General features: G+C 42.9%; 1 protein-coding gene across 5 annotated transcripts in view; it reads left to right on the top strand.

Annotated features, from left to right (window-relative positions):
• The window catches only part of P120ctn (adherens junction protein p120), a 77,267-nt gene extending 66,689 nt beyond the window's left edge, over positions 1-10,578 (top strand). For 4 of the 5 annotated variants that reach the window (XM_076792660.1, XM_076792659.1, XM_076792656.1 and 1 more), the window contains 5 exons: positions 199-512; positions 771-1,074; positions 1,151-1,289; positions 1,954-2,077; positions 5,591-10,578. In XM_076792660.1, coding sequence (XP_076648775.1) covers positions 199-512; positions 771-1,074; positions 1,151-1,289; positions 1,954-2,077; positions 5,591-5,848 — 1,139 coding nt within the window. In that variant the 3' untranslated portion in view covers positions 5,849-10,578. The remainder of the gene's footprint in view (positions 1-198; positions 513-770; positions 1,075-1,150; positions 1,290-1,953; positions 2,078-5,590) is intronic. The other variant, XM_076792655.1, reaches the window with a different exon arrangement.
• The last annotated feature ends 3,954 nt before the right edge of the window (positions 10,579-14,532 follow it).

Genomic DNA, 14,532 nt, shown 5'->3' with positions numbered 1-14,532 from the left:
AACACCTTCCAAAACTAAAAATTGCACAAAGCAGTTCCACGGAATTCTATGATTCATGAAAATGTGAAATCGTTAAAATTGAATATTCGAATAATGTTCACGCAACACTACTCGTGTTCCACGCAGTGTCGAACAAGCCGTATTCTAATCGAGTCAGCTTTCATAATAACGTCAATCTCGACTCTCTGTGTCCTCCAGGCGAGAATCTGGGTTGCTTCGGGGGAAGCAAGAAGAAGAAGGATGGCCAGCCAGTGCAGAAGGAGACCACAGCCTCTCGCACGACCAGTCCCAGGACAGAACCAGTCAGAGGCATGGAGCTGCTATGGCAACCGGAAGTGGTGCAGTCCTATCTGAAGCTGTTGAACACTTGTTCGAACCCGGAGACACTGGAGGCGGCTGCTGGAGCCCTGCAGAACCTCGCGGCTTGCTACTGGCAGCCCAGTATCGAGATCCGTGCTGCTGTCAGGAAGGAGAAGGGACTTCCAATTATGGTAGAACTCCTGCGAATGGAGGTACGAAGGTGTCGACGAATTTCTGACGAGATTCAGCACGACGACGGACAAGGAAACTTGTTAATCAACCCGCTGAAGGCCATCTGGGTCGTTCTCTTGAATTTCTTTCTTCTTTCCATCTGTTTAAGCATTTCACGAATTTATTTAGATTTTCTGAGAGCCGAGAACGGTAAAAAATAAGGTCACAGACGGAGGGTTAACTTTAATAGTAATTTTTCAATTTTGCACGATAACAATTACGATGTCTGGTATTTTCAGGTGGATCGCGTGGTCTGCGCAGTGGCCACGGCGCTCAGGAACCTAGCAATAGACCAACGTAACAAAGAATTGATAGGGAAGTACGCGATGCGAGATCTAATTCAGAAGCTGCCGTCGGGAAACAACCAGCACGACCAGGGGACGAGCGACGACACCATCGCCGCGGTTCTGGCTACCCTAAACGAGGTGATCAAGAAGAACGCGGAGTTCTCGCGGTCGCTGCTGGACGCTGGCGGCGTCGACAGATTAATGAACATAACCAGGCAACGCCAGAAATACACGCCCCGTGTTCTTAAATTTGCAGGCAAGATTAGCGACACCTCTTTTACCCCCGGACTACAGACTCGGGAACGCTATGACCGAATTTTCTCACGTTTTAGGACAAGTATTATTCACTATGTGGCAGCACCAAGAGCTCAGAGACGTCTACAAGAAGCACGGATGGAAGGAGCAAGATTTCGTGACGAAAACGGTGGCGGCACGGAACTCAGGGCCTAATTCACCGAACAATGCAAATAGGTAATTCCCTTCATAGGTTGCCCTGTCTTAGGGTATTTTCGTTTACGGTACAGTCTGATTTCATTTTAACACTAGACTTACGGAGCGCTAAAAGTGAAGTTTTAGCCACTTGTAAAAATAATATACAGATCGTCTCTCTTAACACTAGGTTTACGGAGCACTAGAAATGACTATTTTACATTACTTTATAAAAATAACATGAACGTATCGATCAAAGTTTGTAGCCATTTTTTTAAATAGTATATACCCAAAGAAATCAATTTGTGAAATAATTGCTCAGGGATGCATTTTTACAGTATTCGCAATTTAAGAATATTAGAATCCGCCATTTTGACGGGTCCCGTGAATCTAGTGTTAAGTGTGACCACCGAGATTCCATGATCCACTGATCCGGATATTCTTTGTGCTAGAAAAGACATTTTCTACAGATTTACCCTGTATACACAATGACAATATGTAATTGTAAAATATTAGAGCGCATCCCCCGTAAACCTAGTGTCAATACGATGGAGGTTTCGGTTTCTTTCTTTAAGTTCTTGGACTCTGCGGTCGATCGTTCAGTTGTACAGTTTAGAATTTTCGATTTTGATTGATCTTGAATGATTTGAGTTGAGCAGAGTCCTAATTTGTTTCGGGGACGTTGTGGCACTACGCTGAAATGTAGCTATGATTGTAGCACTCTGAACCGGCCGATGGCGAGCCAAGGAAGCACCAGATACGAGGACCGAACGATTCAAAGAATGACCATGAATTCGAATAACGTTGGTCGACCGAATATATATCAGTCTGTAAGTAACAACAACTAATGGCACTGTTGACGAACACGTTCTTGGGTAGGTTCCACACCGGTAGGTTTAGGGTACGATGTTTCTCGGTGAAACTAAACACGGAAAGAAAGAACAGAAGCAGCGAGAAAACAGAGAAGACCCCCGGACACACGGTTCGTGTTCGGTGCGACTCGACTGTTCATTCGATTATTATGTTTGTTTAATTCGCAGTTACCACGATTTTTATTCACGAACGACGCTAACAGTGAACGAAAAAGAACGAGAAAGTAAGAAAAAGGAAAAGAAAAAGAAAAAAGAGATAATATTCGAACAAACGTCCAGAAGGTTTTTAACGGAGCTAATGTTAACAACCTAAGATTGTGTCTTAGAGAGAATTTTTTCGTTGCGAATTGTGAGTCTTCCTCTTGTCAGTATCAGTGCAGATGATCTATATTCTACATAGACGAGATTTTCCATATACACCAATTATTGTTTGTGAAAGAACGCAGAAGCTAAAAGCCGAGCAGTCTACACCGGAGATTGATTTTGTTGATTTTTCACTTTTCTTTGTTAATTTTTATAATTATACATAGATACGAGATGATACACACCTTGCATTTCTCTATACGAAGTGCTCGTGGGGAAAAAAATAAGCTAGAAGAGATGTATCGCATATTACATGTATGTACGGGACGAGATACGGTCATAATCAGCATTGTGACGCTTATAATAATCACGACACTTTATTTATAATATTTATCCGCTTGCACGACGGAACAGACAGGGCCGCGAAATATCATTATACACGGAGGCATGTGAAACCAGGTGGACATTGGAAAATCTGTATTAGTTGTGATAAACAGAGAGAAAACCGCAGTTACATAACGAACATTTATAAGTGTATAAACTAAGTCAATTAACGAGTACCAACTGTCATCACGTGTTTTATGCTAAACGAAACAGAACGGCATTTGTTAGCGCGCAGTATTACTGTAGAATCGTGTGCGGTACGCATCGAACAGTCCATTGAATTATCTAACAATTTTTACACAATAATCTACACAATTATATAAACAATATGTAGTAGGAGAGAAAAAAAAAGCATTGTTATCGGGTAACGAACAGAATTTATATATCACAAGAAAGAGTGCATCCGCGGTCTATAACAAAATGCAACAATATTCGTCGACAGAAACGTTAAGCCTCCGTTGCACAATTTTGTTTCTGCATTTCACGGGAACACGGTTTTCCCTCCGTAAGGACTCGCGGCCGAGGGCGTGGCCAGTTGCCGCCACGCCCTCGCGACTCGCGGGGAGACAGACTGGGCGGGGCTAGAGCCGCGACGTTACGGAGGAAAAGCCGTGTCGCTCGTCACCCGATCATCATTTGTCGTGTGGCTCTCGAGAGTTATTCCTTTTGTTTCTACGGATTTGTCGTGTGCAGATTCTTCTAGGCGATAAGACAAGTTCACGCTGTAACGAGAACCGTTTTTGGTCGACGTTCGCGCGACGAGTAGAGAAAAAAAAAGAATATCTTCCTTTTCAGTTAAGCCTATAACTTGCTGTAGCCGTGTTAAGGTGTAGAGTTAGAGCCATGAAAGTCCAGTTAGTAATGTTTGATACCCAGGAAGGATCGCGATGTCCGCAGGCGTCTGTCGTCCGAGATGGCATTCGACTATTTATGCTGTAGACTATAGCAGGACGAAGCACCAGTCTATGCACGAATTAATTATACGAAAGAGTTAAAGAGTCAGATTGTTAACTTAGCGTTGAAGTGTGTCTTGCATAATTCTATGAATGTATTAAGGGAGTAGGTATTACAGGACCAAAATACTTCACGTTTTTTATCAACGGGGGGCACGGTCAGCCGTAGTACAGCAATCCAGCTGCGTTCGCAATTCCGATTCCCATGAAACTAGCATACATTAATCGACTCGAAGAATTATTCGACGTGTGTTCATTTTCTTGGTGCCATTCTGCAAGTTAGATCAATTATCTCAGAGCCTATGAGTCGTAGAAAGAAAATGTAAATTTATCAGTTGTTCAGCACGTGTAAACAGATTTTTTGAAAATTAATTTGTCGAGAAAGTACCGGCTGTTTTATTAAGAAGAGAACACGCGTTATGCGGGTTTGATGTTGTACGTTTCGGTGGAATTGGACATCGCTGCACCAATTTTCAGCATATTTTCAACGAAACCACGCCCCCTTGCGCGACCGTACGGGGGCACGAGAGATTATCAGACTCCGTTCGAAAGAAACGCACAAAGGCTGACGCTCGCTGCCCGGTTTAACAGTAATTAACACAACTTTAACGGTAGAAGTAGCGTGTACTCACTTATTTCAAGGGATCCCATCGAACCTCTGTTTCCCCATGGACGTAGAGATCTCGAGTACTCGGTTTTGACTCGTTACCTAAGTGATCATAGTCTATATTATAAAGTAAGAGAAGTAAACACACCGAAGAAACAGAGAAACCGTAATCAGTAGGCCGAATTTCATTCGTATACATACCGAACACACACATACACGCATACACACACACACACAGTTCGATCAGTTCACAGTATAAGCAGGGTAATGTACAAGCACAACAAGAGAGTCTCTTTACACATTGACATGATTGCGTGTTAGGTTCTTCCTCGGAGGGTTCACTCCGATCATCCACTTTTACATGGTGTCTAGCACACCGTATGAAAAAGCTCAGAAAACAGTTGACAAACAGAAAAAAAAAAATAGGAAAATGAAGCGACAGCACCGAGAGGAACTGAAACAGAAAAAATGTCAAAGTTGTTACGATATAAGTTCTTTTTATACACATCCGTTAAGCGACATTTATTGTACGAGAGAAAGGCTAGACGCACCACAAAAGCATGGTTTATAATGATACGTTGACTATTGCACGAACTTATTTATAATCTATTTATATCCAAATTAATCGAGCATAATAAAAGAGTATCTGACAGTAATATACCTGCCATGTGCCATGTATCTTCCGTATACTGCGTTCTCGAATACTTTCCCCCCGGATTAGCGTTCACGCTCGGCTAATCCGAGGAACGTTGTTTCTTTCAACAGTCTCGACCTCCATTATCCTAGCGCTAAAGTTTATTTTATCGACAGTATGTTGTTGGCAGTGCCTGGGTCTGGACCCAGTCAAATCCGCACGCTTCCAATTACCATTAACGCTTAATATTTTCCCGAACGGTACAAAGTATTTCAAACAATATTCTCCCCACGCATTTATCCCGCGTTGCTGGAGCACCGTTCCTCAATTGCAATCCGCGCATCCAACCCGGTCCCGCCTCCGCGTCAGCCACGCCCAGCCCGGTCCCGCCCCTGCAAGCCACGCCCCCGGTTAAAGCTGAGAAGCCAAAAGACAATAAGAACGGCAGATGAAAAAGAAGCACGTATTCCCCGGATCGTTCAGGATCCAGGTGCCGGGCCCTGATCCCCCTGGCACAGCCCACCCCCGCGTCCACCCCCGGCGCTGATCAGCCAGGGCTCTAACTAACCGTTGGCTTGTGTGTGTTGCAGCAACCGAAACCCGGTGAGCCGCTCTACGCGCAAGTTAACTTGGAGAAGAAAAAGAAGCGGCAGTATGAGCTGGGGGTGGGCCAGGGGCAGGGTCAGGGCCCGGTGGGCGGCGGAGTGGGCGTGGCCGCGATCCCGCCTACAGCCGGCCAGTGGGTCGCCGACGGCGTGGTGGGCGTGCCCGACGGCTCCGCGGCCACGGCGACCGTGAACGTCCCAGCGAACTCGACCGCGGCGTCTGCCGGTGATTCATGGGTATAACAGGGTCGAAACGCTGTTCCTGGAGCCCAGGGTGCTCGAGTTTGCCTTCCCCCGAGCCTGTACGCCTAGGTCGCCGCCCGCAACAGGATCGCCGACCAATAGAGTGGAGCCTCGTGTTCCCCGAGGCTTCGAACCGGTCCTGGACAGCCTCGAACAGCCGCGAACCAGCAAGAGCACGGGGGCGGAACCTGTTACGGACCGTTTTCTTTTCTCGATTGTGTTCTTTCTCTGTGGACGGGGGCCAACGGAGAGCGTTCGTCGCAGGGCTTCAGCAGAGGGAATTAGGAAGACTGAGGACGCAGAAGGGTGTAGCTTCTCGTATCGCTCGCGAGGGAGAACAGAGTTCTAGTTTCTTTTTTTCATTGTCAAGGTGATTCCGAACGGTTGCACCACACAGCACCACTCCCCCAACCCCTCCCACTCCTCTCCCTCCCACTCCACCCCACTTCCACGTTTCTGTCGTGTATAGTAGGCGGAAAGCGTCTTGTCCGACCACATCCGCAGCAGTAGTCGCACCAATGGCTCTAAACCTTCATTGCACAATTCTAAATTAATATATACACGTAACTATTACGCATTATAAATATTATATATATATATATATGTATATTTTAAGGGGCACTCGCTGCGGCGAGCACGAGTGCCGGCGTAAAAGTACTACTAAGATTAAATAGACGGTATTATTATTATTATTATTATTATTATTATTATTATTATTATTATTATTATTATTACTATTTACGATGACTATTAATATTATTATGAATACAAGGAGGGTATAAATGAATTATATATATATATATATACATACATATTATATATCGACACATGTGCACACACAGACACCCACACACGAGACACACGGTACACACGGACACGTATACGTAGGCGTATCGATTATGATTGTATTACGGAAACTTCTGAGGCTGTGGGTGTGGCATACACGAGGATGCCGAACATATTCGCGAGCTGCACTTTGTTTTTCTTTTAACCGGAGAGAGAGAGAGAAATATATATATATATTATAAATATAAGATACAGCGAATGAGAGAATGTGCGAAAAGAGAGAGAGAAAGTGTGCGCGCGTGATCGATGTGTGTCTTCGCGTCAGATACTGTCCAATAAGCGACTCGGGGGCGGGGCGTCGGAGAGGAGACTCCGCCCCCGTCGAGAGCCACGTTGTCAATAGGCGGGTGAACGCCGTCAAAAGTCTGTTGATCGAGGAATGAGTAGAGAAAAAGAAAAAAAAAACCGAGAGAGAAATGGCGGAAAAGTATGCTCGGGTCCTTTTGGACCCGAACCTCTCGGACGGTGGTCCTGAACGAGATCCGAAACGATCGGACGACGGAATAGTATGTGATGTTCAATGTTATCGAATGTTTAACAGAGATGACATAATTGATATAGCTGATTATACATATTATATATATATATATATACATATTATATATATATATAAAATAAATATATCCTTGTTCTATTTCTTAAATAATATTATAACGACAGTTGAATCGAGCTCGTGTTCGCGAATGATTATAGGAAAAGAAAAGATAAAAAAAAAAAGAAAGAAAGAAAGACAAAGAAATGGAGAAAGTATAAACACCAATCGACGGTCGGTTTTTCTTGTAAAATTCAGAATTCTATATATATATATATAAATATATATATAATAATTATTACGATTATCGAACCGTATATACATACATGTACGAACGCCGGCGACGATACGGTGGATCGATCCCATCGATCGTGCGAAATCCAAGCTATATATTCATCGATCATCGCACGTTCTGTGTATATAATTCATCCTCGAGACACGATCCATTCTCTCATCCCCGAAACGATCGATGGGATCGATAAGCTATCGTCGCGAGACTATCACCGATGTTAGTCAGCAGCGTCGGCGACGTGCCCAACCGAGAACAACCATAATCGTCGCCGGAAATCGATTCCGAAGCGACGAGAGTCGGCCGAGACGATCGTTTCTGTTGCGGAGAACGCGAGAAATCGGTGTAACCGGTGCTGCGGGATCCACGGATCGAGATCGACGCTGTGAAACCGCGGGCATACTTGTCGAACGATACCATATCACGGCCGTGCAGGCTGCCAATCACTATAGCGGAGAATCGTGGATTTTCGGATGCCTGCTGGCATTTCCTGTTAGAAAATGATGTTACATGGTTAATCAGGAGGTCGGGATGATTGAGGGGAGACGGATAATTATAGACGGATTGTTATAGCGTTGACAGAGGATCGTAGACTCAACAGAAACGATCAAAGGGCCGATCAAAGGGCCACCAAAAACGCCCCTCCGCGAAACGGAGGGGCTGTCTTCGAGCTTATCGTTCGGACTGATAGCAGGTCCATCGCGCTCGCGATTATAGCGTGATAATAGAGTGCCATGCGCGACCCGCGAAATGGCGCGAACCTCTTAGAGGACCCTGGACCATTCCGCTCAACGTGACACGCGCGGCTCCGACGCCATCTTCGCGACCCTCCACTGTCCTCGGGCTGTCTTTCCCTTCGGGGCTCGATTATGGTTAATCCCCGAAGCTGCGCGGACTCGTTCTATTCGAGGAAAGTCGAATTCGAACGATCACTGGGCCCGCGAGATCAGCTACGACTTAGGGGATGATCGAAAGATGCTGAAGCGCGAGGAATCTTTTCGGGTCGGATTTATTCGTCGCTCAGACTGATCGAGAACCGTTTTCAGGGTAGATCGAAGTACCAAACGATGATCGAGGAACACTGTTCCCAGTGTAATTGGGACCTTGAGATCGGGGGGACAGCTGTCGGGTGTTGAAAGTTGGGGGATGATGTTGTTCTTAGGATTTGAACGGATTCTAGGGCTTCGTCGTCTTTCGTGGACACTGAAACTCTTCAAGGGCTGTCCTCGGGATAGATTCGAGTACCGAGTAATGTTAGAAAAATAGTGTTCGATGCACACCTGCGACCTTGAGATCCAGGAAATAGATACTTGCACGGGGAAACCGAGTTGGGAGTTGAAAAGCGATTTTAATCTTCGAATCTCAATGAATCCTAGGAGCATAGAAAACAAAAGGGGTTCGGGCAGGTAGCAATACTTAGAAATTAGTGTTTGAAGCACACGGTTTCGATCTCGAGATCTAGGAAATTTCATTGACGACCGTCTGAAGAGGACTGTAGATACCTAATCGATTTTCGAAGGGAAGACGCAAAACGGGACAGCCCAACGTGTAGAATTTTCCGAACGAGAAAGAGCGATCAAGCGTGTTGGATCGATGAAATCGATCCCGGAGGGTCGCCGGTGCCGCCACGATCGACACGAACGAATCGAGATTTTGATATCCGCTTTTTATCGTTTGTGCGTAAACCGGCGTTTCTAATTTTCTACGAAGATCCGCGGGAATTGGCGACAAAAAAAAAAAAAAAAAGAAAGAAAACAGGAGGAGTGAAAAGAAAAATGGCGGCCAGGGTAGTTTGTCGAGTGAAAAAACGCCGCGGGAAAATCAAATCAGAGAACCGGAAAATCGACAGAACCGATTACAACGACCGTAAGCTGATCGTTGCACCATTCACCGAACGAACAAAAGGGAAAGACGAAAAGAATGATCACGTGTGATGTTTTTTATCGATCCTTACACTTTTTACACAGTTTTTACCATTCTCTGTTGGCGGCTCGTGATCGTTATTGTTTCCGGTGATCGTTGCTTTTGTATTTAAAGGGAAAAATACCGTTCCACGAGACAAAATCGAATTTTTATGGTGTTCGCGAGTCAGCGTACAGGAATTACGGCGATCGGCGCCGCCATTGGTGCCATTTTTTTTGGGGAACGGCGCCGCGTTTTAATAGCGATTTTTACGCTGTCTTTTACACGTTTCTCGCCGGCCTAAGCAGCTGCTGCAATGGCGAACAACGATCGATGGCGATCGCGATCATTCGCACTCTTGCTTTCTTGATACCGGGGGCGGAGAATGCTGCTCGATGGCCTCGCCGGACCATTATAAACAACCTGATTCGGTTAGGCGACCCGGGACGCGCTTGAAAGCGCCATTAGCCTAGCCTAATTACCCCCTCGAGATTTATCTCCACCGCAATTTTTGCCTCTCCCGCGTGCAATATAAAATTCCAGTGACGATAGTTCGTAGAACTTGAATGCTCTATGATTTATTATGATTCCACTATTTTTTATTTCCGATTTTACTCCTCTCGGACGTTTAAGATCTAATTTTTCAGATGAACACTGTACAGCATTTTTTAGGTTAATTTTAATCGCGAAGGAATTTAGCGAATTATACAGGGAGAATTTTTTTCTATATTTTTATCGTTTTCTCGAGGGCTGTAAAATTATTTTAGTGCATTTTTGGTCGGTTTCGTGCAGGAATTAATTTTTAGAATGATTACGCAATTGTAACGTTCGATAATTAATAATGACTCGATTACTTTTCTTTTCCTGAAACATTTGTGCTGTCTTTGAAATGTATACGGTTTTCAGTGCAAGAATTGTTAAAATTGTGCAATATTTCATTAATTTTAGTTCAACGAAAATTGAAGTCGAATGCTTAAACAGGACACTTTCCTTTACATTTCTAATCTTTTTCTGACTCTTCAGGGTCTATTGTTTGGGTCTCTAGGATCCGTTTAATTCTCAGTCAAACATTAAAATACTAAAAATCGTACTTCTCAGATTAATTTGGACTGAAACCGAATTTTTATAAAATAATTGAAAATACTGGATCTTTTAATTTCTACTCCGAGTCTCTAGAGTCTATTAAATTCAACAAACAAAAATAAAATCGAGAGAAACAAAGTGACCGAAGTCCAAATGAATCGCAACCATATTTTCCGGGAAAAGAAGGTATAAAAAATAATTTTAACGAAACCGCGAGGCGTCGAGTGCGGCTTCCGCCCCCGCAAGTTCACCCCTCACCGTCAAACGATCATCGTCACCGACAAACACGAGAAGACTGATAGCGTTAAAGCCGAGTGTCTCCATCAGACCACTCCATCATCCGAACTGGAACAGAGCGAGACGAACCAGGGAACATAAGAAGCAGAAGAGACCAACAACCATAAACAAGAATGTACGCGAACGTCGACGCAAGAGAACCATGCGTTCGTACGAAGACGAAGACGAAGACGAAGACGAAGAGGGTTAGACGAGACGACGGAGATAGAAAGGAGAATGAGACGATGTCAGGGAAAACAAGGAAAATAAAAATCTCTCACGTATCTCGCATGCATACGTACACCTATACATACACACACGCCCCTCCCACCACACAGACACGTGCATAACGAATAGAAAGACAAGAAAACGATAGGCTACAGTGCTGCATACGTATTTAAATTAAAGGAGCATTAAATAAGCATGGATGTGCATTCTAGATGTATTAGAGGAGTTTCACCCACACATTTAGTATTAATTGTAAAACGTTGTAGTCCGACGTGGGGGCGGGGCAGAGGGTTCTCACCACCCCCCAAAAATCATTTTCCATTCGAGGGAACCAATTTTTATCGATTCGCTATTTTATAACGATACTTGGCACTCTAGTTTTATTTTTTAGCTAATCTTTGACACTTTCAGTCCTTGTTGGTATTTTTTACATATTTTATAATGAAAATTTAGAGGGGAGGTTATCGTAAAACTGGGTCAAAACGCACCCTAATTCCATCGGGGTTCCTCCCCCAGCTTCCTCGAGAGTTATCGAGAGGTTTAATAGTGTTTGAGATTTTTGGAATAATTTTTTGAAAGATCGTTATGGATCGTGATCGAGAATTGCATTTTGCTCTCGATCGAGATGCTTTTTCACAATGCGATGTAGAGGGTGGTTTACCGGAGAGCAGCCCTCTGACCGCCACCCCCAAGAGAACCGCGGCGGGTATTGTCATCGTCACGATCATTTATCATCGTCATCGTCGTTTATTTTATTCGGCGCTCGCGACAGAGCGTTTTTCCCACGGGATTCTACCGACAAAGCGAGTACTAAAACACGATGTAGGGTATAATGTAATTGTGTACTTTTGTTAAGAGACCGGGGACGAACAGCAACCATAACTGTCATTATTTTATCGACGTCGTATTATTTATATCTTGGAGGAGTACCACGTATATACAATAACTATTAACTTTAAAGGATAACGAACAAAAAAAAAAAATACAACAACAGACAAGATCGACTAGTGTATTTCGAACCCGACTGACAACAATTAAAGAATTTAATTGCGCTGAACGGGGAGGTCTTCTTTCTACCTTCTCAATCCCTAAAACCCTTTTTTCTCCGTCAAAAGAACAAAAAAATATTCGAAAATGTTATGTGTTTCCCGCATTTTTATATCCTTTTATAAATCAATCTTCTCTCTTTTATTATTTACTGTTTCTCTAAATAATTTTTTCTGTAGACGAACATCGATAGGTCAAAATTTTCAAACGAATCTGATCTTTTGTCTTTCCTACGTTTTTATATTTTTAACTGTTCTTTAGGGTTGCTCGCATTAAAGAGCAACAATTTAAAATCAAACTTTTCTTTGATCTTTCCTGTATTTTTTCTTCGCGGTGTTTCCTTTTTATTAATTTCACGTACAAATTGCTCTCCCTCGGACAAGCATTGAAAACGAAATAAATTGTTTTGAAAAACAATTTTTCCGTTTACCGTTATCGTGTCTCTACATATTCCTGTGCTTTCCGGTGTTTTGGTTCCATTAATTCGCCTACAACTGACCATTATGTGAACAAACGTCAGAGAAGAGACGCGAAAAACGTATTTCGCCGACCGTGGAACCTCGCGGATCCAACAGCCATCGATTCTCCGTCGGTAATTGTTAATTAAGAAACGGATTGCAACGGGAATTGTCAATTTGTAATCGTAAAAGGCGGAGCCCCTTCTGGCGACAGAATGAAACAACCCCCTCCACCGTGCAATTCCACCGGAATTGTTTCGCCGATTCGTATCTCCACGTGTTCAGTCGCCATTTTGAATTATCTTCGCATCATCCGCGAGACTGAACCGTAAAACAATCGATCGATCAATTCTCATTCAAAAATCGCCGAAATCTCTCACAAATTTCAAAAAGTCGAATGAACGTTTCCGAGATTGTCAATCCTGAATGACCAACTATACTTTGTTAAAAAGTACGATCATTCGAACATTTTTCGAGATCCACCGAGTGCTTCACAATTAATAATTATCAATTCATCGAGTCTGCAATGTTATTGACCCTTTCTTTACACAGCAAAATATGTTTGTTGTTAATACATTACCTACTGTCGATTATTTCACAGTTTATAAAAATCTATTCGCTCGACTCAAAGTCTCAGGTGTTTTAATGTCCACAGGTAAGTTGTCCGTTTCACTGAGATAAATTGAAACTAACAAAATATACGAAGTATATTATTCATAAAGATTCTGCCATATCGCCAATTTTTGTTTAAATACTTATTCTGAAAGGAATGGTTAAATTGTGTATCAACGGGTGGTTTGTTGATCCATTGTTGAATGATTTAGCAATATTTTTGGTATTTTTGGTCTCTTTTGGTTATATATATATATTGCTTTATATTGCTTTAACATTTATTCGTGCAAATAGAACTTCATCGACAGACCAAAAATATTGCTAAATCATTTAACAACGGATCAACAAACCACCCGTCGATACACACTTTAACCATTCCTTTCAGTATAATTATTTCAACAAAAATTCCCAAGCTTTTCTGTTCAAGAAAATTTACCACAAAGTTTGTTTTAGATTTAAAAATAATTGATTACTTATGGGTCCCGCTAATGTATTTGTTTGATTGCCGCCATTTCTACGCACAATGGTCGAGTTATCCACGGTTAATGGGTTTCGCGAATTACATAGAGAGCCCGCGCGATCCGTTCGGAATTGATAGATCGATTCGATTCGACGAAGAAGCCGCGTTAAAGAAATGGGAACGAGCGATAAGGGCCCCGGGGCTCGATGATTGTATTTTAACAAGAAAATCCTCACGGCTCGGTGAACACCGGCACCTGCACACCGCGTGATAAGAAACCGGCGACACACATTTCCAATGAGTCAGATCCACTCGAGCGCTTTCAATCGCCGGTTTCGCGAAACTGGTATGCGTCGCGAAATTTCGTTCAGTGGATCCACCGAAAACAAAAAAAAAATAAAAATTTTCGAGTCTCCTCAAACTTACAGCAAAATTTTACAACCTCCCCTCGAAAAATACAAATCACTCCGAGGCAAAACTTTCCAGCTGCGACTCATTCGGTGCAAATTGAATCACTAAAATTTTAGTTTGTGACTAAAATGGTTTGGGGAAAGAAAAATATACGGATGTTGTTCCATTATTTTGACAATTTAGTAGAATGATTAAAATTTAGTGAAATCAATTTTTCCGGAACCCTTGTTTTTGTTGGAATCGATGCAGAACATTGTTACTTTCCACGGGGATCCCTAGAGCATTAATTTATGAAGATCTTTCTGATTAAAAAATCGAAAATAAGGTGATAATGTTGGTAGGAGTATTTTTTATATTTCTAATATTCCGAGTTACAATTTTTAACAAGCACAAAAGTCGTCTTTGAAGTTGCAGAGCTTGCGGAAAATTTTTGGCTGATAATTATCATTAACAGATTGTAGTCAGTCGTTTGGGTCGATATTGTTTCTATTCAGTTGGTGAATGGAACAATCAAGGCTGATTGAATGAAAGATTGTAAAA

This window comes from Halictus rubicundus, chromosome 8 (genome assembly GCF_050948215.1).
Source record: "Halictus rubicundus isolate RS-2024b chromosome 8, iyHalRubi1_principal, whole genome shotgun sequence".
Lineage (NCBI taxonomy): Eukaryota > Metazoa > Arthropoda > Insecta > Hymenoptera > Halictidae > Halictus > Halictus rubicundus.
The sequence above is the reverse complement of the archived record's forward strand: the minus strand, read 5'-3'. Positions and strand labels throughout refer to the sequence as shown.